General features: G+C 43.7%; 1 protein-coding gene across 1 annotated transcript in view; it reads right to left on the reverse strand.

Moving 5' to 3' along the window:
• Positions 1–4714: 4714 nt before the first annotated feature.
• The window catches only part of LOC134346592 (nuclear factor 7, brain-like), a 29776-nt gene continuing 14483 nt past the window's right edge, over positions 4715–20007 (reverse strand). The window contains exons 5-7 of the mRNA XM_063048030.1: positions 18765–18787; positions 11478–11593; positions 4715–9276 (exon numbers count right to left, since the gene is read on the reverse strand). Coding sequence (XP_062904100.1) covers positions 8738–9276; positions 11478–11593; positions 18765–18787 — 678 coding nt within the window. The 3' untranslated portion in view covers positions 4715–8737. The remainder of the gene's footprint in view (positions 9277–11477; positions 11594–18764; positions 18788–20007) is intronic.

Raw genomic sequence — 20007 nt, forward strand, 5'->3', positions numbered from 1 at the left:
CTGTACTAGTCAGCTTAACGTAAAGGAACCCTTAGAAGGCAGTGATCATAATATGATTGAATTCATACTGCATTTTGAGGGGGAGAAGCACAAGTCAGATATATCAGTATCGCAATGGAATAAAGTGAATTACAGAGGCATGAGAGAGGAGCTTGCCCAGGTGGATTGGAGGGGATACTGGCGGGGATGATGGCAGAACAGAGGTGGCTGAAGATTTTGAATATAGTTTACAAGGTGCAGGATAGATCTGTCCCACAGAAGAAGTTGTTCTCAAACAGCAGGGCTAGGCAACCGCAGCTGACAAGGGAAGTTAAGGACTGCATAAAAGCCAAGGAAAGGGCATATCAGGTTGCAAAAGTGAGTGGGAAGTTGGATGATTGCGAAGATTTTAAAATCCAACAAAAGGCAACTAAAAAAGCTGTAAGAAGGGAAAAGATGAAATATGAGGGCAAACTAGCTGATAATATAAAGCAGGATACGGAAAGTTTATTTTCAGTTATATAAAGAGCAAAAGGCAAGTGAGACTTGATATTGGGCCACTGGAAAATAATGCTGGTGAGGTAGTAATGGGGGACAAAGAAATGGCAGATGAAAGTACTAAGTACTTTGCTTCATTCTTTACTGTGGAAGACACTAACTGTATGCCAGAGGCCCGTGAGTGTCAGGGAGCAGGAGTGAGTGCCATTGCTATTACAATGGAAAAAGTGCTGGACAAACTGAAAGGTCTCAAGGTGGATAAGTCAGCTAGACCAGATGGACTAAATCCCAGAGTCCTGAGAGAGGTTGCTGAAGAGGTAATGGGTGCATTGGTCATGATCTTTCAAGAATCACTTGATTCTGGCATGGTACCGGAGGACTGGAAAATTGCAAATGTCACTCCACTCTTTAAGAAGAGAGGAAGGCAAAAGAAAGGAACTGATAGGCCAGTTAGCCTAACCTCAGTGGTTGGGAAGGTGTTGGAGTAGGAACGAGGTTTCAGGGTACTTGGATACTAATGATAAAATTAGTCAAAGTCAGCATGTGAAGGGAAATCTTGCCTGACAAATCTGTTAGAGTACTTCGAGGAATTAACAAGCAGGGTGGACAAAAGGGACACAGTGAATGTCATTTACTTAGATTTTCTGAAGGCATTTGATAAGATGCCTCACATGAGGCTGCTTAACAAGATAAAATCCTGTGGTGTTACCGGAAATATACTGGCATGGATAGAGGAATGGCTGACAGGCAGAAGGCAGTAAGTGGGAATAAAGGGGGCCTTTTCTGGTTGGCTGTCAGGGGTCAGGATTGGGACAGCTACTTTTCACATTGTTTGTCAATGACTTAGATAGTGGAAGTGAATCCTCTCCACAGTACAACTGTAGAAATTTGCGAGTGCCTTTGATGACATTGCAAATCTACTCAAACTCCTATCCATTTCTTGAACCAACCAACATACCCTATTCACTACCTCAGAAAAGCAAAACTTTACACTAAAATGGACCTTGTATTTTTTTTCTGTCCAATTGTGTTCTCTTGAATAATGTTATATAATTTATGGCTAATGTATGTTTTTCTTGTGAATGTTTTCTCTGTAAAACCCATAGAACCTGGTGGCATGGTGCGAAGACAATAACCTATCCCTCAACGTCAGCAAGACGAAGGAATTGGTTGTTGACTTCAGAAGGAGTAGCGGACTGCATGACCCAATTTACATCGGTGGTGCGCAAGTGAAACAGGTCAAAAGCCTTAAGTTCCTTGGGGCCAATATCACAAATGACTTGACTTGGTCCAACCAAGCAGAGTTCACTGCCAAGAAGGCCCATCAGCACCTTTACTTCCTGAGAAAAGTAAAGAAATTTGGCCTGTCCCCTAAAACGCTCACTAATTTTTATACATGCACTGTAGAAAGCATTCTTCTAGGGTGCATCACAACCTGGTATGGAAGCTGTCCTGAAGACCGAAAGAAGCTGCAGAAGATCATGAACACGGTGCAGCACATCACACAAACCAATCTTCCATCCTTGGACTCACTTTACACCACACGCTGTCGGAGCAGTGTTGCCAGGATAATCAAGGACACGACCCACCCAGCCAACACACTTTTCATCCCTCTTCCCTCCGGAAGAAGGCTCAGGAGCTTGAAGACTCGTTTGGCCAGATTTGGAAACAGCTTTTTTCCAACTGTGATAAGACTGCTGAACGGATCCTGACCCGGATCTGGGCCGTACCCTCCAAATATCCGGACCTGCCTCTCGGATTTTTTCCACTACCTTACTTTCCATTTTTCTATTTTCTATTTATGATTTATAAATTAAAATTTTAATATTTACTATTTTTAATACTTAATATTTGTAATCCAGGGAGTGGGAAGTGCAGAATCAAATATCGCTGTGATGATTGTACGTTCTAGTATCAATTGTTTGGCAACAATAAAGTATAAAAATGTGTCTGTGATGGTGCTGCAAGTTTTTCATTGCTCAATTTGAGATGAAGGATTTCAGTTTCAAGGTTTGACTAGAAAACCTAGGTTATTCTCCTGGTTTATCTGAGAGATAAACGGCGCCATGATGGGTTTAGGTGGGGTAAATAGAGGGAATTTGTTCTCAGTAGCAGTTAATTCCCTGGAATGTAGGAGATTGAGAGGTGATCTGGTAGATGTATACAAAATTATGAGGGGTATAGACAGAGTGAAAGCATATTGTCTTTTTCCCCCAGGGAGGGGGTGCTAAAAACAAGAGGGCAGAGGTCTACGATCAGAGGGAAAAAAATTAAAACATAAGAGCAAACAACAGGAATTCTGCAGATGCTGGAAATTCAAGCAACACACACAAATGTTGCTGGTGAACGCAGCAGGCCAAGCAGCATCTCTAGGAAGAGGTGCAGTTGACGTTTCAGGCCGAGACCCTTCGTCAGGACATAACATAACAGAGGCAGTTTCCTCATGTTAAAGTTGCACCATAAATAATAAATAGTAATAGAACCATAAATAGTTAAATAGTAATATGTAAATTATGCCAGTAAATTATGAAATAAGTCCAGGACCAGCCTATTGGCTCAGGGTGTCTGACCCTCCAAGGGAGGAGTTGTAAAGTTTGATGGCCACAGGCAGGAATGACTTCCTATGACACTCTGTGTTGCATCTCGGTGGAATGAGTCTCTGGCTGAATGTACTCCTGTGCCCACCCAGTACATTATGTAGTGGATGGGAGACATTGACCAAGATGGCATGCAACTTAGACAGCACCCTCTTTTCAGACACCACCATCAGAGAGTCCAGTTCCATCCCCCCAATATCACTGGCCTTAAGAATGAGTTTGTTGATCCTGTCGGTGTCTGCTACCCTCAGCCTGCTGCCCCAGCACACAACAGCAAACATGCTAGCACTGGCCACCACAGACTCGTAGAACATCCTCAGCATCGTCCGGCAGATGTTAAAGGACGTCAGTCTCCTCAGGAAATAGAGACGCTAATGGCCAAATGCAGGCAGTTTGGACAGCTTGCTGGGTCAAACAGGTGGCATGGGTCTTTGGGCTGAAGGATCTGCTTCCAAGCACTGTTCAAGTACTGCATATTACAGAGCACAGAATGTGAGAAAATACAAGGGGGATGAGAGGGACAACTGTTTTGTGCAGTTTAATGATGATCTAAAACTCACTACCCATAGCAGAAGCTGAATTAATCAGGTTCTTCAAAGGGAATTGGATAGATGAGAATAAACTCTATGAGTGCAGAGTAAGAGTGGAACAATTAATGCACTAGGAGATGGCATAGACTCAAATGGGCAAATGGCTTTTCCTGAGCAATAATGATGCTGTGCATTAGCTACCATATAAACGAGTGTCAGGTTTTTCAGTCAATTACTTCACTGCTACTTCCCACTGCCCCGGTGCAAGGTTTGATCAATGGGAAGCCATTCTAACCATTTAGGTGTAACCATCAGTTTTAGATCTCAAGGGCAGAGTAGCAAATGGTGGTGCAGGCTCGAAGGGCCGAATGGCCTACTCCTGCACCTATTTTCTATGTTTCTATGTTTCTAAGTCATCTGGGTTCACTGCCATTATCTGGTCATTAAGGAAATAGATGCTTGTGGAATAGGGTCAGACTTGGTTTTGCTTGGTGGGATGATTTTTAATAGGACCAATCCATGGTGGAGTTCAATTGGAGGGTCAAGTTAGACTCACTCTCTCTCCACTTGAAATGAACTCTTACTGTATAACGCAGAGGTCATCGTTAAATACTGGATGGGCAGCACCATGGTGCAGCTATTGGAGATGCTACCACACAGTGCCAAAGATCCCGAACTTGAGGACTGTCTGTGTGGAGTTTGCAAGTTCACCCTGTGACCACGCAGGTTTCCCATAGATGATCCATTTTCCACTTACATTAAAAAAAACATGGGAATTAGTAAGCTAATTGCAACTGTAAATTGGCCCTAGCGTGCAAGCAAGAGTAGATCATTGGGGGAGTTGATGGAAATGTGGGTGAAAAATATGATTAATGTAGGTTTAGTACAGATGGGTGGTTGATGGCGCAGGCTTGATCGGCCGAGGAGCCTGTTTCTATGCATGACTCTCAGCAGCTTGAGGTAAAGTATCTTTTTTAAAATGAAACTTGTCTGTTTCTCCATGACTATCTAAATACGGCAAAGCATGGTGCTTCTAAATACAAAACCATCCAACCAAAATTTGAGATATTCTAAACAACCCTGTCAAGAAATAGACATGAGCTCAACCGATCGTAGTTGCAGCTATTTTAATATCAGAACAAAGTCATTTACAATCATGCCTTTATTGCAAAAGTAATATTTCTACAACATTGTAATAAAACAGATTGATTTATGTTCCCAAAAATTAAAAAGCTGCTATTAAAAAACAGCTAATTTAGTGCACATTAGTATAAGTTTCTGACATAATATTTTCAAAGCTGATTGATTGACTGCATTACAAATTTTTGTACTATTGCTATGACATTTGCCCTGAAGCAGCCTCTACACTTCCCATGAGAATGTCAATCAAATGAATTAATGCAAGTTTAAATTAGTTCAGCTACTAATTCCTGTGCCATTCTTACAAGGAATTACTAATGCATGGATGATTGTCTCCATTCTCCTATCTTAAAACCACAATCAAATCCAATTTAGTTTTGACTGTTGCAATTGGCAGTTTCAGCCCCATGGTATGCACATGGTTAGATTGTTTAAACACTACCAGACAAAGGTGGAACTTACTGCTTGAATTTTAATCGCTTCTTTTTTTGCATATTGTTCAGTAGGTGTTCTGATTTTTGAGTTTTGATGTGCTAGAGCAGTAAATAGAGTGAATGAAAGTTTAGTGCAGTTTTGATGTGTAAATGAAAGATAGATCATTAAGATAGTTGAGAGAAAATGCAAAAAGCACGAGAGAGGAAGAACTGCATGATACACAGAACAGCTTCCTGCTATATTGTCATAGAGTGCACACATGCAAAAGGTAGCTGAGGAACCAGACTGGCATCTTTCCAATGAGATGTTACACAGAAATCCCATCCACCTTCTTCAGTAAATGCAACAGATGGCATGGATGTTATTGCCAGTACCCTGGTCAATATTTGTTCCTCTATCAGTATTACTTGTAATAAATTATTGCTGATTAGCACACTGCTGTTTGCAGGAGAATGCTGTGCACAGATAGGCAACAATCAATAGAAGGTAGTGTCCACCTTCAACGGATAGCAATGACAACAATATCCAAATCCAGAAAATGGATGAATAAAACACTGTAAACATATCATTGGCTTACAAGCACTGAAGAGACACCCAGGATCATGAAAGCTAAGAAACACAAGCCTTTCTTTCACATAAATCATCTGGACTCGCAATGAGGTGGCGCTGCATCTACGCTGCCAATGGTTCAATTAAACTACCAAACTCCAGAAATTATCAGTTCCCGATTCCTGACCCATCCATTATTCGAGGCAATTTCACTAACTTGTTCACATAAAATCAGAATTAAGGATAAACTGGCCAATCTGCCTGAGCTTCATCAAGGTTGCCCCTCCTTGTATAACCTTTTCAACAGATTAAACCTCAAGATTCCACAGTGAAATATTTCTCAAAGTAGGCAAGCCAAGAGTAGTCAGATGAAAAACAGATCACCACCACTTAAAATGACTACAGGGCAGTCTTGCGGCCACCACAGAACAATTAACATTGTTGATATGTTCCCACAACTAATGATCTTATTTTAAAGACTCTTTATCCTGTTATTTTGTGCTCTCATTATTTATTGCTATTTATATATATATATATTACATTTCAGGAGTTTGTCTTCTATGCTCTTTGCTCTTTCATTGATCTCCTTTACAGTTACTGTTCTATAGATTTGCTGAGTATGCCCACACATGAAAGAATCACAGGGTTGTATGTGCTGACATGTATGTACCCTGATAATAAATTTTACTCTGAACTTTGAATATGCATTTACAGTCTTATAAATGTTATTTAGTATAGGTAGTGGATTAAGTCTTTTGGTGTACATCAATAAGCAAATAGTATAGTCCAACTGTGTTCTCAAATACTTTTAATTTCTTCTCACTGAGGGGTCAACAGTGGAAAAGGTAAACAGTTTGAAGTTCCTGGTGTCAACATCTGAGATATATCCCGAGCCCACCTTATTGATGCAATTATGAAGAAGGCATGGCAGTGGCTATATTTCATTAGGAGTTTTGAGGGGATTTGGCATGTCACCAAAGACTCTTAGTAAATTTCCACAGATGCACATGGAGAGCATTTTGACTGGGTTGCATCGTTGTTTGGTATAGAGGGGCCATTGCACAGGATCATTAAAAAAAAGCTGCAGAGGGTTGTAAACTCAGCCAGCTCCATCATGGGCAGTAACCGCTCCCTCCGAGGACTTCTTCAAAAGGCATTGCTTCAAAGAAAGGCAGCATCCATTATTGAGGAATCCCCCCCCCCCAACACTCAGGAGATTCCCTCCTCTCATTGCTACCATAACGGGGTGGTTCAGGAGTCTGACGAGAGACACTCAGTTCCAGCAGTAGCTTCCTCTCCGCTATCAGCTTTCTAAGTGGTCAATGAACCCATGGACACCACCTCACTATTTTTTGCTTTCTTCTTGCACTGCTTATTTATTTTTTTACATATGTATATGTATAGTATATTTTATGTATTGCCCTGTACTGCTGTCACAAAACAACACATTTTAGAAAATATATCAGTGACAGTAAATCTGATTCTGATGCTTGGGGTCAGTAATGGATAGGGGTGAAGCTAATGGCAGGTGTTTCACTGAATGGCAACTTCAAGTTAAAATGAAGCAGGATGCAATATGGTAACATCATGAGATTGAGTTATATCCTCCTTTCTCTCCCCCCACCTTTTTACTCTGGTGTCTTCCCCCTTCCTTTCCAGTCCTGAAGAAGGGTCAACTGTTAGTCATTTCCATAGACGGTGCCTGATCTGCTGAGCTCCTCCAGCATTTTGCCTGTGTTGCTCTGGATTTCCAGCACCTGCAGAATCTTTTGTGTTTAAGAACAACAGTGCTGCCGTGTCATAGCACTAACACACTATGCAATAACACACAAAGTGTCCTAACACACCCACTGCCAGCAGTGGAAACTGGCTATAATTTGAGTTTTTTTTAAAAAGAGAAATCTATTAGTAGTTTTTTTTAAGAAAAACGATTGACATTGTGTTAGGAAAGTCATGGGCTGAAGGGCCTGTACTGTTCTAAAAACCATCAACCTCAAAAGATAACTCTTGTGTTTCTCTCCCACCTCCTACAGATGCATTTCTGATTTTATTTCAAGATTTTAGTTTGGAACCAAACTGGAATGTGTCAACAGCAAAGTTATTCAATTATATGCAATGTCCAAGTTAAACATACCCAGACTGCATGAAGATTTGCTTTGCATACCTCATTTCATGTCCACTTCAGAATACTCCACAACAGCCAGTAATTAATCACCACCACAACCAAATTCTTCCCTGTCCACCCACCTTTTAATAACCAACAGGGAAACTAATAAGAAATTTTAAGGAAAGATGTAAGGTAGATCTTAAAAAGATCAATGTTGTTAACTCCAAACCAATATGCATCCAGGAAGAACATGTTTAAGGTAACGCAGGTAAGCTGATCCAATATTACTAGAGATTTTAAAAGAGTTAGAGATAAGGATTAAGTTGTCACGTGTACATTGAAACGTGCAGTGAAATTTGTTGTTTGGCATCAACGACCAACAGGATTGTGTTGCGGGGAGCCTGCAAGTGTTGCCATACTTCCAGAGGCAACATAGCACGCCCACACCTCAGTAACCTTAATCGGTACATCTTTGGAATATGGGAGGAAACCAGAGCACCTGGAGGAAACCAACATGGTCACAGAGGGAACAAACAAACCCCTTGAGGCAGTGGTGGGAATTGAAGCCAGCCTGCTGGCACCGTTAGAGCGTTTTACTAACCGTTATGCTATGGTGCCACCCAAACACTGTTGTTAAAGCATCTATGAACCAATACTCCCTAATTTTGTGACACACTACAGAACCGCAGGCAAAGTGCGTGACTGGCCCGCTGGACTCACTTGTCGAACTCCTCTGGAATTGGTAGCTATAGGAGATTCGGTGAGGGCAGTGGTGACGGGGTGGGGGAGTGGGAAACTACAACATAAAGGCGTAGGGTCAGCAGAGATAAAGAAAACAAAAGCAAGTGTGCGTTACAGAAGCTGGAGGTTGAACTTGTCGCCCTGAGGAATTTGCGGCTCACTCACAAGTAGAGGTGGTGTAATCTTAGCATCCCCCGGTTGCTCTTGGTCACGTGCAAGCCCGGGTGAAAGAACGGGTAGACTTTCTCGGTGAAGGTGGCATGGAAAGTGAAGAGATGAGAGAAAATATCTGCATCGTAGAAGGAAACCCTTCCACCTTCATAGTCTAGGTAAACCCCAATCCGTGTAGGGATGTCCTTCACCTCGATCACTTTACGGTGGACCAAAAAAGCACCAAAATTGTCCTTGTCCCTGTACACAGTCCAGTATCCATACTTAGGAGACAGCCGGATATCACCCTTCCGGTTGACAGACCCTCTTGCCACACCCAGACTCCAATCCTTCCCATCTCCCACGTCCACTTGCCAGTAGTGCCTTCCCGACGTGAACCCATCAGTAGCCAGGATGAAGGCGGCAACGCTGTATCTCTCTGGGATGTCGGGAACCAACTTGGGCTTTTCGTTGTACCTCACTCTCGTTGGTCCACAGAGGGAGAGGTGGGAGCTGGCAGTGTCAGGATCAAAAGTCAGATTAGACAGACCTGCAGAGATGAATGAATGCAACATATCAAGAAGTAAACTTCATTAGCAAAAGCCGACCTGATGACCACTTTCCAGAAGGCTTCAGTTGCTTTAAATTGCTTGTCACTTAAGTTTCCATATGGTACAGAAGGCAACTTGGGAGTGTCAGAATTGGAATGGGAACTAGAATTAAAATGGGTGGCCACCAGGAAAACCCACCTTTTTGAGACAGGCAGAGCAAAGATGTCATTCTGACATGTCGGTCCACGGTCTTCCCCACTGCCATGATGAGGCTATTCTCAGGTTGGAGGAGAAACAATGCATATTCTGTCTGGATAGCCTCAAAGCTGACAGCGTAAACATCCTCCCTCTTCTCTCTTTTTCAATTCCCCATTCTGGCTCCTCTCTTACCCCTTCTCCTCATCTGCCATTAGTGCCCCTCCTTAGTTTCCTCTCATGGTCCGCCCTCCTCTCCTGTCAGATTCTGTCTTCTTCAGTCCATTATCTCTTCAATCACCTCCCAGCTGCTCACATCATTCCCCCTCTCCACCCACCTGGTTACACCTAACACTTGCCTGCTTGTACTCCTTCCTGTCCCCTCACCTTCTTGTTCTGGCTTCTTCCCCACCCCTTTCCAGTCCTGAATAAGGGTCCCTGACCGAAATGTTGACTCTTTATTCTTCTCCTGGCTTCCTCCAGCATTTTGTGTGTAGCAACTGTACTGTGATTGCTGGATAATTCACTAGACAATTACATGCATGTCGATGATATTTAAAAAAAAACAAACATAGGAAAGTTAAACTACATGAAAAATAACAATTCCTCAGGGTTCCTACAGGGGTCTATGCCAAGCAATGAAGCAGTATTGTTCCTCTTCGAATTTTCAGCCATTCACCCTCATTTCCATCGATTCATCCTAAATTCCACTCTTCACCTATGTGAGGGGTATCTCATTGATACCTACCTGATACTGAAAGGCTGTGGTGAGGATGCCTCCACCAGGAGGAGAGTCTAGGATTTGGGATGAGACTCTTTATTCCCCTTCATAGATGTAGCCTGACCTGCTGAGTTCCTGCAGGTGTGTACGTGTGCGCGCATCTGCACTCTGGATTTGCAACACCTGCAGAATCTCGTGTTTATGCTTGGTGGAAGGGATCGATTCTGGATGTAAAATAAGCCGGACAGCAAATGATCCCTCTCACACAACAATCTCCATCAAGGTTTGGTGAGGATCAGGGGGGGGGGGGGGGGGGGGGGGGGGGGGGAGTGGAACAACGGAAGGCACTGGCAAATAGCTGAGAGACAGGGACGGGCAGATATGACAGAGCAGGTAGGAGAGTGGACAAAAGCTTGGCTCTTAGACCGAATGGCTAGCTCCTCTGTGTGAAAGCATCCACCATTTCTGCAAATGGATCCACAGGTTTTGTCCAGATTACGAAAGCCTCTCAGCAACCAGTGAACCAAAGTTAATATTCTCCTCAAACATGGGGGGGACTAGTGATGAAGAGAAAGATAATATGATCTTCTCCTTGTTCACCTACACCCTTGATGCTTATGTAGGGTTCTCAGTAATATTAGATAGACTGTTACCTGTTAATTGCCTATTACAAAATGGCTTCTCTGAAGCGTTAAAATAAAATGGTTTCTAATACTGTTAACTGCTGAGTAAGGAGTTCTCTGTGGGCACATGTTTGGGTTATACTATGTGATAATGGAAATTGTATTCGTTTGCTAGCCAATGGAAGCCATGTTATGCTATCTTGTACGTGTGTGCTGAGCTGAGGATCATGGACTTTTCGGGAGGAGAGCAGAGAGGATGGACATGCTGGACACGCTCTGGTCAACCACTGTGGTTGGTCCCAGGCGGTGGGTCGAGGGGGTCGGCGGGGATCGAATGGTGGAACGAAGACCCCGTTCATTGAGCTCCAACGGTTGTGCACGAAGTGGTTGAACTCTGATAAGTTTGGCGCCTTTTACTTTCCTTTTATATTGTATCTCTATTAATTATAGTTCCAGTAAGATTTATGAAGTGTAATCTGTAAATCGTACATTGTGTGTGAGTTTGATGTATGAGTCTGTACCAGGTGGTGTTACACAGCAACTACGCAAACGTGAGACACGGTTTACCGGGCAGACGGGGTTTCCCCTGAGATAAGCACGAGTCGATAGTCCTGAGCATTACATTTATTTCTAAGGACAAATTTCTACCTGAGTGACTCACCTGGGTCTAAGATCTTGAACATGTTTTTCCAAGTCCAGTACTGCAGAGGACCTAGGTAGTTCTCAGGCTTCACCTTCATGACAACGTGTTCCAAGGGAGGCACCAAAACTTCTGTTCTACATTTGAAAATAAAAAGTTGGAACTATTTACTGGCAGTGAAATATTTTGTAGATAGCGTCTGTTGCATAATCACCAGGACTCTGCCAGGGACAGGGATTTTGGTTAGGAGAGGATGTTGGAAAAGTTATAGTTGGAACGGAGGTGGATTTCAATGCGATAAAAGTCTTTGACAAATGAGAACAGGTGCTTGGGCTGGTCGGTAACCAGAAGTCAGAGATTTGAAACTTATTGACAATTGACAACTTGTTTGAAACTTATTTTCTACTGACAATTCCTAACTGAAGTGGTGCACAGAACTTCCTCAGAGTGCCAAATAGTTTCCTTCTGTGCAATCATTTTCTACCATCCTACGGTAAAACAGGTTAAAGATTAGCTTTATTTGATGGATGTCCATTGAAACATCCAGTGAATTGCGTCATTTGTGTCAACGACCAACACAGTGTGCTGGGGTAGCCCACAAGTGTCACCGCACTTCTGGTGGCAACATGGCAAGCCCACAACTTACTAACCCTAACCTTTGGAACGTGGCAGGAAACTGATGCAGTTACGATGTGAGGGTACAAACTCCTTACAGGGTGGCGGGAATTGAACCCTGATCTCCAGATTGGGCGCTGGTGCTATAAAGCACTGCGCCAACCACTTTGTGGTGCCAAAGGGGAGAGGTTCAATTTCTTCAATATTTTAGTCCTGATTAAGCCCATTTACACACCTTCTGCCTTTAGAATGTCCCAAAACTCTATTTTTTGAAATCTATGATGGCCAGTTTGTATATATCAGGTGATGGGAGTATACTGTAGATAGGCCTTGAAGAGGAACTGAAGGCGGCCAGATATGCACTCAAACAGGGCAGGAGCGCTGGACCAGATGGGATACCACCAGATGTCCTGAAAGAACTGCGACCTAGACGACATCTTGCTGGACATATGTAATACAGCACTGATGAAAGGCGACAAACCAGAACAGTGGTCACTCTCAAACATTATCCCAGTCCCCAAGTCTGGGTCCCTCACGAAGACAGATAACTACCATGGTATCAGCTTGACCTGCATCTTAGCAAAGCTATACAAACGGCTGATCTTGAACAGGATTCGCATCGCCATTGACCCCAAGCTAAGATTCAATTAGAATGGTTTTCAGCAGAAGCGCACAACAGTAATGCAAATACTTGCTCTCCGTAGTATCGAGGAAGTCAAGAACAACCACCTACCAGCCATGCTTACTTACATCGATTTCCGCAAAGCTTTTGACTCCATTCACCGAGGTAAAATGCTGAAGATCCTGAAAGCTTACGGAGTGCCAGACCATCTACTGAGAGCAATAGAGTCCAGCTATACCAAAACCATGGCGAAAGTTGTATCACCGGACGGAGAAACAGCAGTGTTCGAGCTCCTAGCTGGTGTGCTGCAAGGAGACACTCTGGCACCCTACATCTTTATAATCGTCCTTGATTATGCTCTACATCAAGCTACCAAAGATCATGACAAGCTTGGTTTTACCATAAAACCAGGACGAACCAAAAGAGTCAGACCAATTACGCTGACAGATCCCGATTTTGCAGATGACATAGTCCTGCTCTCTGACCAGATGGAGGAAGCACAGCAGCTACTGACAAAAAAGGAAATTGAGTGCAGTAAAGTTGGACTTCACCTAAACACTAAAAAGACAGAGTACATGGCGTTTAACTGCGACGAAGGTACTCTCAAGACAGTAGAGAATGAAACCATTAAGAAAGTCTTTGACTACAAGTACCTCGGGTCAAGAATGATGAGCTAGGAGAAGGACATAAAGATACGGAAGGCGCTGGCGTGGAGGGCTATGAATGACATGAAGGAAATCTGGAAGTCGAACCTGACCAGAGGGCTTAAAAAGAGGATTTTCATAGCAGTAATACAGTCTATTCTCACGTACGGATGTGAGACGTGGACACTCATCAAGACTATGCGAAAGTCTCTAGATGGTTGCTATACACGAATGGCTCTTGACGTCAATTGGCAACAGCACATGACGAACGTCGAGCTCTATAACAACCTACCGATGCTCACCACTAAAATCGAGGCGAGAAGACTGCAACTAGCGAGGCACTGTCTACGCCACCCCGAGCTACCTGCCAGCCTAGTCGTCATATGGGAGCCCAAGCACGGGAGGATGAACCCTGGGTGCCCTCCCAAGACTATGGTCAACACGCTCCTGGAAGACAGCGGCGTGCTAATATAGATGAACTGAACACACTGATGAGGGAGAGGGAGAAGTGGAGAGTCCATCATCGTGCCCGACGCCAGCCCCCTAGGCCTGAGTCGACGTAGTAGTAGTAGTAGTAGTTAGGCTCGATAGTCAGTGTGGACGAAGTGGGCAGAAGGGCCTATTTTGGTTTTGTATGACGAGTAATCCCACAAACGAGGGGACATAATTTTAAAGTGATTGGAAGAAAGTATAGGGGAGGTGGCAGAGGTAGTTTTTATTAAAACAGAGGTAGGTGCATGGAGTCTGCTGCCCGGAGTGGTGGTAGAGACAGATAGATTAGGGGTATTTGTGAAACTCTTAGATAGACACAATGATGATTGAAAAATATCGGGCTATCTGGGTAGGGAAGGGCTAAATTGATCTTAGAGCAGGTAAAAAAGCTTGACACAACATCGTGGGCCGAAAGGCCTGTACTGTTCTACGTTCCAAATCTTGACTTGTCTCTCTCGTTGCACTGGGTGAGGGAAGTATGGAGGTCTCGATTCTAGGAGCTCATCCTGCAATTTTGCCAGATATCTATATCTATATCTATAGGACGTCCTGACGAAGGGTCTCGGCCTGAAACGTCGACTGCACCTCTTCCTAGAGATGCTGCCTGGCCTGCTGCGTTCACCAGCAACTTTTATGTGTGTTGCTGGTCAGATGTCAGATCTCTCAGTGGGAGAGCATTTTGGAGATAGTGATCCCAATTCTATTCCTTTTACAATAGCATTGGAGAGGGATAGGAACAGACAAGTTAGGAAAGTCATTAACTGGAGTAAGGGGAAATATGAGACTATCAGGCAGGAACTTGGAAGCATAAATTGGGAACAGATGTTCTCAGGGAAATATGTGGAAGAAATGTGGCAAACGTTCAGGGGATATTTGTGTGGAGTTCTGCATAGGAACTTCCCAATGAGACAGGGAAAGGATGGTAGGGTACAGGAACCGTGGTGTACAAAGGCTGTTGTAAGTCTAGTCAAGAAGAAAAGTAGAGCTTACGAAAGGTTCAAAAAACTAGGTAATGATAGAGATCTAGAAGATTATAAAGCAAGCAGGAAGGAGTTTAAGAATGAAATTAGGAGACTCAGAAGGGGCCATGAGAAGTTCTTGGCGGACAAGATTAAGGAAAACCCCAAGGCATTCTACAAGTATGTGAAGAGCAAGAGGATAAGATGTGAGAGAGAAATAGACCCATCAAGTGTGACAGTGGAAAAGTGTTTATGGAACTGGAGGAGATAACAGAGGTAGTTAATGAACACTTTGCTTCAGTATTCACTACAGAAAAGGATCCTGGCAATTGTAGGGATAACTTACAGCAGACTGAAAAGCTTGAGTATGTAGATATTAAGAAAAATGATGTACTGGAACTTTTGGAAAGCATCAAGTTGGATAATCTGCCGGGACCAGATGAGATGTACCCCAGGCTACTGTGGAGGCGAGGGATGAGATTGCTGAATCTCTGGCGATGATCTTTGCATCATCAATGGGGACGGGAGAGGTTCTGGAGGATTGGAGGGTTGCGGATGTTGTTCCTTTATTCGAGAAAGGGAGTAGAGATAGCCCAGGAAATGATAGAACAGTAAGTCTTACTTTAGTGGTTGGTAAGTTGATGGAAAAGATCCTGAGAGGCAGGATTTATGAACATTTGGAGAGGCATATTATGATTAGGAATACTCAGCATGGCTTTGTCAAAGGCAGGTCGTGCCTTTCAAGCCTGATTGAATTTGAGGATGTGACTAAAGACATGGATGAAGGTAGAGCAGTAGATGTAGTGTATATGGATTTCAGCAAGACATTTTACAAGGTACCCCTTGCAAGGCTTGTTGAGAAAGTAGGAGGCAGAAGATCCAAGGGGACATTGCTTTGTGGATCCAGAACTGGCTTGCCCACAGAAGGCAAAGAGTGGTTGTATACAGGTCATATTCTACATGGAGGTTCCTGACCAGTGGTGTGCCTCAGGGATCTGCTCTTTGTGATTTTTATAAATGACCTGGATGAGGAAGTGGAGGGACGGGTTAGTAAATTTGCTGATGACCCAAAGGTTGGGGGTGTTGTGGATAGTGTGGAGAACTGTCAGAGGTTACAGCGGGTTATTGATAGGAAGCAAAACTGGGCTGAGAAGTGGCAGATGGAATTCAATCCATTAAGTATAAAATGGTTCATTTTGGTAGGTCAAATATGATGGCAGAATATAGTATTAATGGTAAGACTCTTGGCAGTGTGGAGGATCAGAGGGATCTTGGGGTCCGAGTCCGCAGTTCTGGTCGCCTCACTATGGGAAGGATGCGGAAACCATAGAAAGGGTACAGAGGAGACTTACAAGGATGTTGCCTGGATTAAGGTGCACGCCTTATGAGAATAGGTTGAGTGAACTCGGCTTTTTCTCCTTGGAGCGACAGAGGATGAGAGGTGACCTGATAGAGGTGTACAAGATGATGACAGGCATTGATTGTGTGGATAGTCAGACACTTTTTTCCAGAGCTAGCATGAGAGGGTACAGTTTTAAGGTGCTTGGAAGTAGGTACAGAGGAGATGTCAGGGATAAGTTAGTTTGTTTTTTTATTTTACACAGAGAGTGATGAGTGCTGCCAGCTACGGTGGTGGAGGTGGCTACGATAGGGTCTCCTGGACAGGTACATGGAGCTTAGAAAAATAGAGCCTATGGGTAACCCCATGTAATTTCCAAGGTAAGGACATGTTCCGCACAGCTTTGTGGGCCAAAGGGCCTGTGTTGTGCTGTAGGTTTTCTATGTTTCTATGTAATAAAGCTAATCTCTGTCATTAAAACACTACCTCCCAGGAGCCCAAAGACCAACTCCTTCACCATCCTGGCTACCTGTGATGCCACTTTCAGGGAGGTGAGCACTTATAGTCCTAGGCTCTTCAGTTCTACAATGATTCCTAGTGCCCTACCGTTCACTGTGCAAGTCGTACCCTGGTTTGACTTCCTAAAATGCGAAACTTTGCCCTTATCTGAATTGCACACCATTTGCCATTCCTCAGCACATACCCAGCTGATCAAGGTCCCCCCGTAATATTTGACAACCATCTTCACTGTCTGTGATGCCACCCAGTTTAGTGTCACCAGCAATACTCCTGACCATGCATTGTACATTTTCATTCATTTAGTTTACAGAAATGCCTACGTGCAAAAGGCACAGCTGGCGGGACACCACTAGTCACAGGAGTAGGAAAGCCATTAAGTTAATAAAAACATGCCAGACCTCTCCAGTGCTTTCAGCACCTGCAATATTTAATTTCCTTTCCTCTGACCTGAAGGAATACTGTCCTTGAAGGTACCTGCTCTCCATTTGGGCAGCTCTCCTCTCGGCCCTTTCTGGGTCCTGACCTTCACTGCTCAACTTACACTCAGTGGCCACTTCATTAGGTACACCTACTTGTAGATGCAAATGTTTGATCAGCCAATCATGTGGCAGCAACTCAGTGTGTAAAAGCACGCAGACATGGTCAAGAGGTTCAGCTGTTGTTCAGACCAAACATCAGAATGGGGAAGAAATGAGATCCAGGTGCCTTTGGCCAAGGAATGGTTGTTGGTAACAGACAAGGTTGTATCTCAGAAACTGCTGCTCTCCTGGGATTTTCATGCACCACAGGTCTCTGGTGTTTACAGAGAGTGGTATGCAGTTTAAAAAAAAATCCAGTGAGCGGCAGTTCTGTGGGTAAAAAGATGAGAGAGGTCAGAGGAGAATGGCAGACTGGTTCAAGGTTACAGTAACTCAAATAAGCTCAAGTTACTAAAGCAGTGCGCAGAATAACGTCTCTGAAAGCACAACGTGTCTAACCTTGAAATGGATGGGCTGCAGCAGCAGAAGACCACAAACATACACCCAGTGGACACTTTATTAGGCACGGCAGCCACTGAATGTATGTTTAGTATCTGATGCTATATGCCCGTGATGCTGTTGCATCCCATTCCCTCCTCCCTCCCCACAAAAAAAATTTAAAAAGCTACACTTGTAATTGTAAACCACTTGGGAACGTTTATTGCTTCCTCACAAGACGAAGAAATTCTGTACGTGGACCAATGGACCCTCACCAATTTCTAATCGATGCACTACATATAGCATTCTATCCTGACGCATTGAAGCTTTGTAGGGTATCTGCTCTCCCAAAGGCGGCAAGAAATTGCACAAAATTGTGGCCACAGTTCAGCAGAAACCAGACCCTTGCAATTTCAACAATTTTGCTTACACTTCTCACTGCCTCAAAAAAAAACCCAACAAATTCAAAGGTCCCTCCCACTCTCTTCTACCCCCTGCCATCAAGCATGGGATAAAAAAGCCCGAAAGCACATACCACCAAGGCTGGAGGACAGTCCCTATCCTGCTGTTGAACGACCTCCTGTACAATAAGGAGGGCTCTGGATCTCCCAATCTACCTCGTCACGGCCTTGCACCTTGTTGTCGGCCTGCAGTGCAGTTTCTCTGTAACAGTAACACTTGATTCTGCATTCCGTTAGCGCTTTTCCCTTCTACTCCACAATTCATGAATGAAAATGATCTGTATGGATGGTGTGCCAAACAGGTACCTTGGTATAAACCAACTGCAATACAAATTAAAAGTTACTCCTTCAGATTGATTGCCGCTGCCGGGCATCTTTGAATAGAACGAGAGTTACACCACTGCTGGTGGGGATTTGGAGATCTTCTACAGAATGGCAACTATACTGATCTACTTACAGGATTGACCAATAAACACAGAAAAAACAGAAGCGGGGGGAGGAGAGGGACTGTCTGTCTGTTATGAACAAACTTCAATTCTACACCTTGCGCCACAATTTTTAGATTCCCTTTCAGACTACATTCTACTTGCCCTGCATAATATCCTGCATTACAAGCTGAGAAAAAGGCTGTAAAAACTACCCAACTGAACTCACACCTACAAAGTCACTATTTGTGGCAAGATGGAGCTAAAATTAATTACCTTTTCTGTGTTTCTTTTAGATTCTGCAAAAACAAGAGAAGTTATTGGAATACAAATACAAACACAATATTTTTCACGATCAAGCAAAGTCAATGTGGAGGAATTTCGTGTCTCTTTTTTTGATGATTTATTCATTGACAGGACGTAGACATTGCTGGTACCGACAATATGTATTGTCCACCCCCTGCTGCCCCTGAACTGTGATGATAATTAAAAGCGAGCCACATTAGTGGAGCAGGAGTCATAAACTGGTTCAGTAAAGCAACTGACATAATCAAAGAACCGTACCACCCCAGACATTCTCTCTTCACTCCCTCCCAACAGGTAGAAGATACTGGCACCAGCTTCAATCTGGCTGTCACAAGACGAGTGAATGGACTTCTTGTACAATAAGATAGACTTTTGCCTTCACAACCTACCCCGTAATGGCCCTTGATATTTTGTCGTCCGCCTGGCTGCACTTCCTCTGTACTTAGAACACTATATTCTGTATTGCTATTGCTTTCCCTTGTACTTCCTCAATGCACTTATGTGACAAAATAATCTGTGTGGATGGCATGCAGAACAAAGTTGATCATTATACCTCAGTATATGCGACAATGAAAAATCAAGTCAGTGGGACTTGCAATAGTGGGTCTGGAATTAAATCTTAGAGCTGGAGGGCAGATTAGAAGATCAGATGGGCTTTTAAAATGACAGTTCTGTAGCTTTGTGACTACTGTTACTGTAAATTTTCCTCTCTTCAAATTCCAGATCGAGTTAACTATTCAATATTTGGTTCCTCAGCAGCACTGGTGGACGCAAACCTGTTGCATCTGGATCCGTGGTGAATGGTCTGGCTGCTAATACTGGAACTTAACCACACTATCATCACACCCCTTGACGAAAACTGCTGCTTCCGAAGAGCAATACAGGCCCTTCAGCACAAACAGTCCATGCACAGCACACTGCCCACCCACCTAGTCCCGATTTCCTGCATTTGGCCCGTATCCCTCAAAGTGGACTTATCCGAGTGCTTCTTAAATGTTACGACTGTACCTGCCTCAACCACTTCCTCTGGCAACTCGTTCCAATACACTCACCACCCTCTTGGAAAAAGCTGCCCCTTAGGTCCCAGGTATTCTTCGACGGTGACTGGAAGAAAGTCTAAGGGAGGTGTCAGAGGCAAGGTTTTCTTTTCCCTATACTGAGGGTGGCAAGTGTCTGGATCACACTGCCAGGGGAGGTGGTAGACACTGATACG

This window comes from Mobula hypostoma, chromosome 5 (genome assembly GCF_963921235.1).
Source record: "Mobula hypostoma chromosome 5, sMobHyp1.1, whole genome shotgun sequence".
In the NCBI taxonomy this organism is placed as follows: domain Eukaryota; kingdom Metazoa; phylum Chordata; class Chondrichthyes; order Myliobatiformes; family Myliobatidae; genus Mobula; species Mobula hypostoma.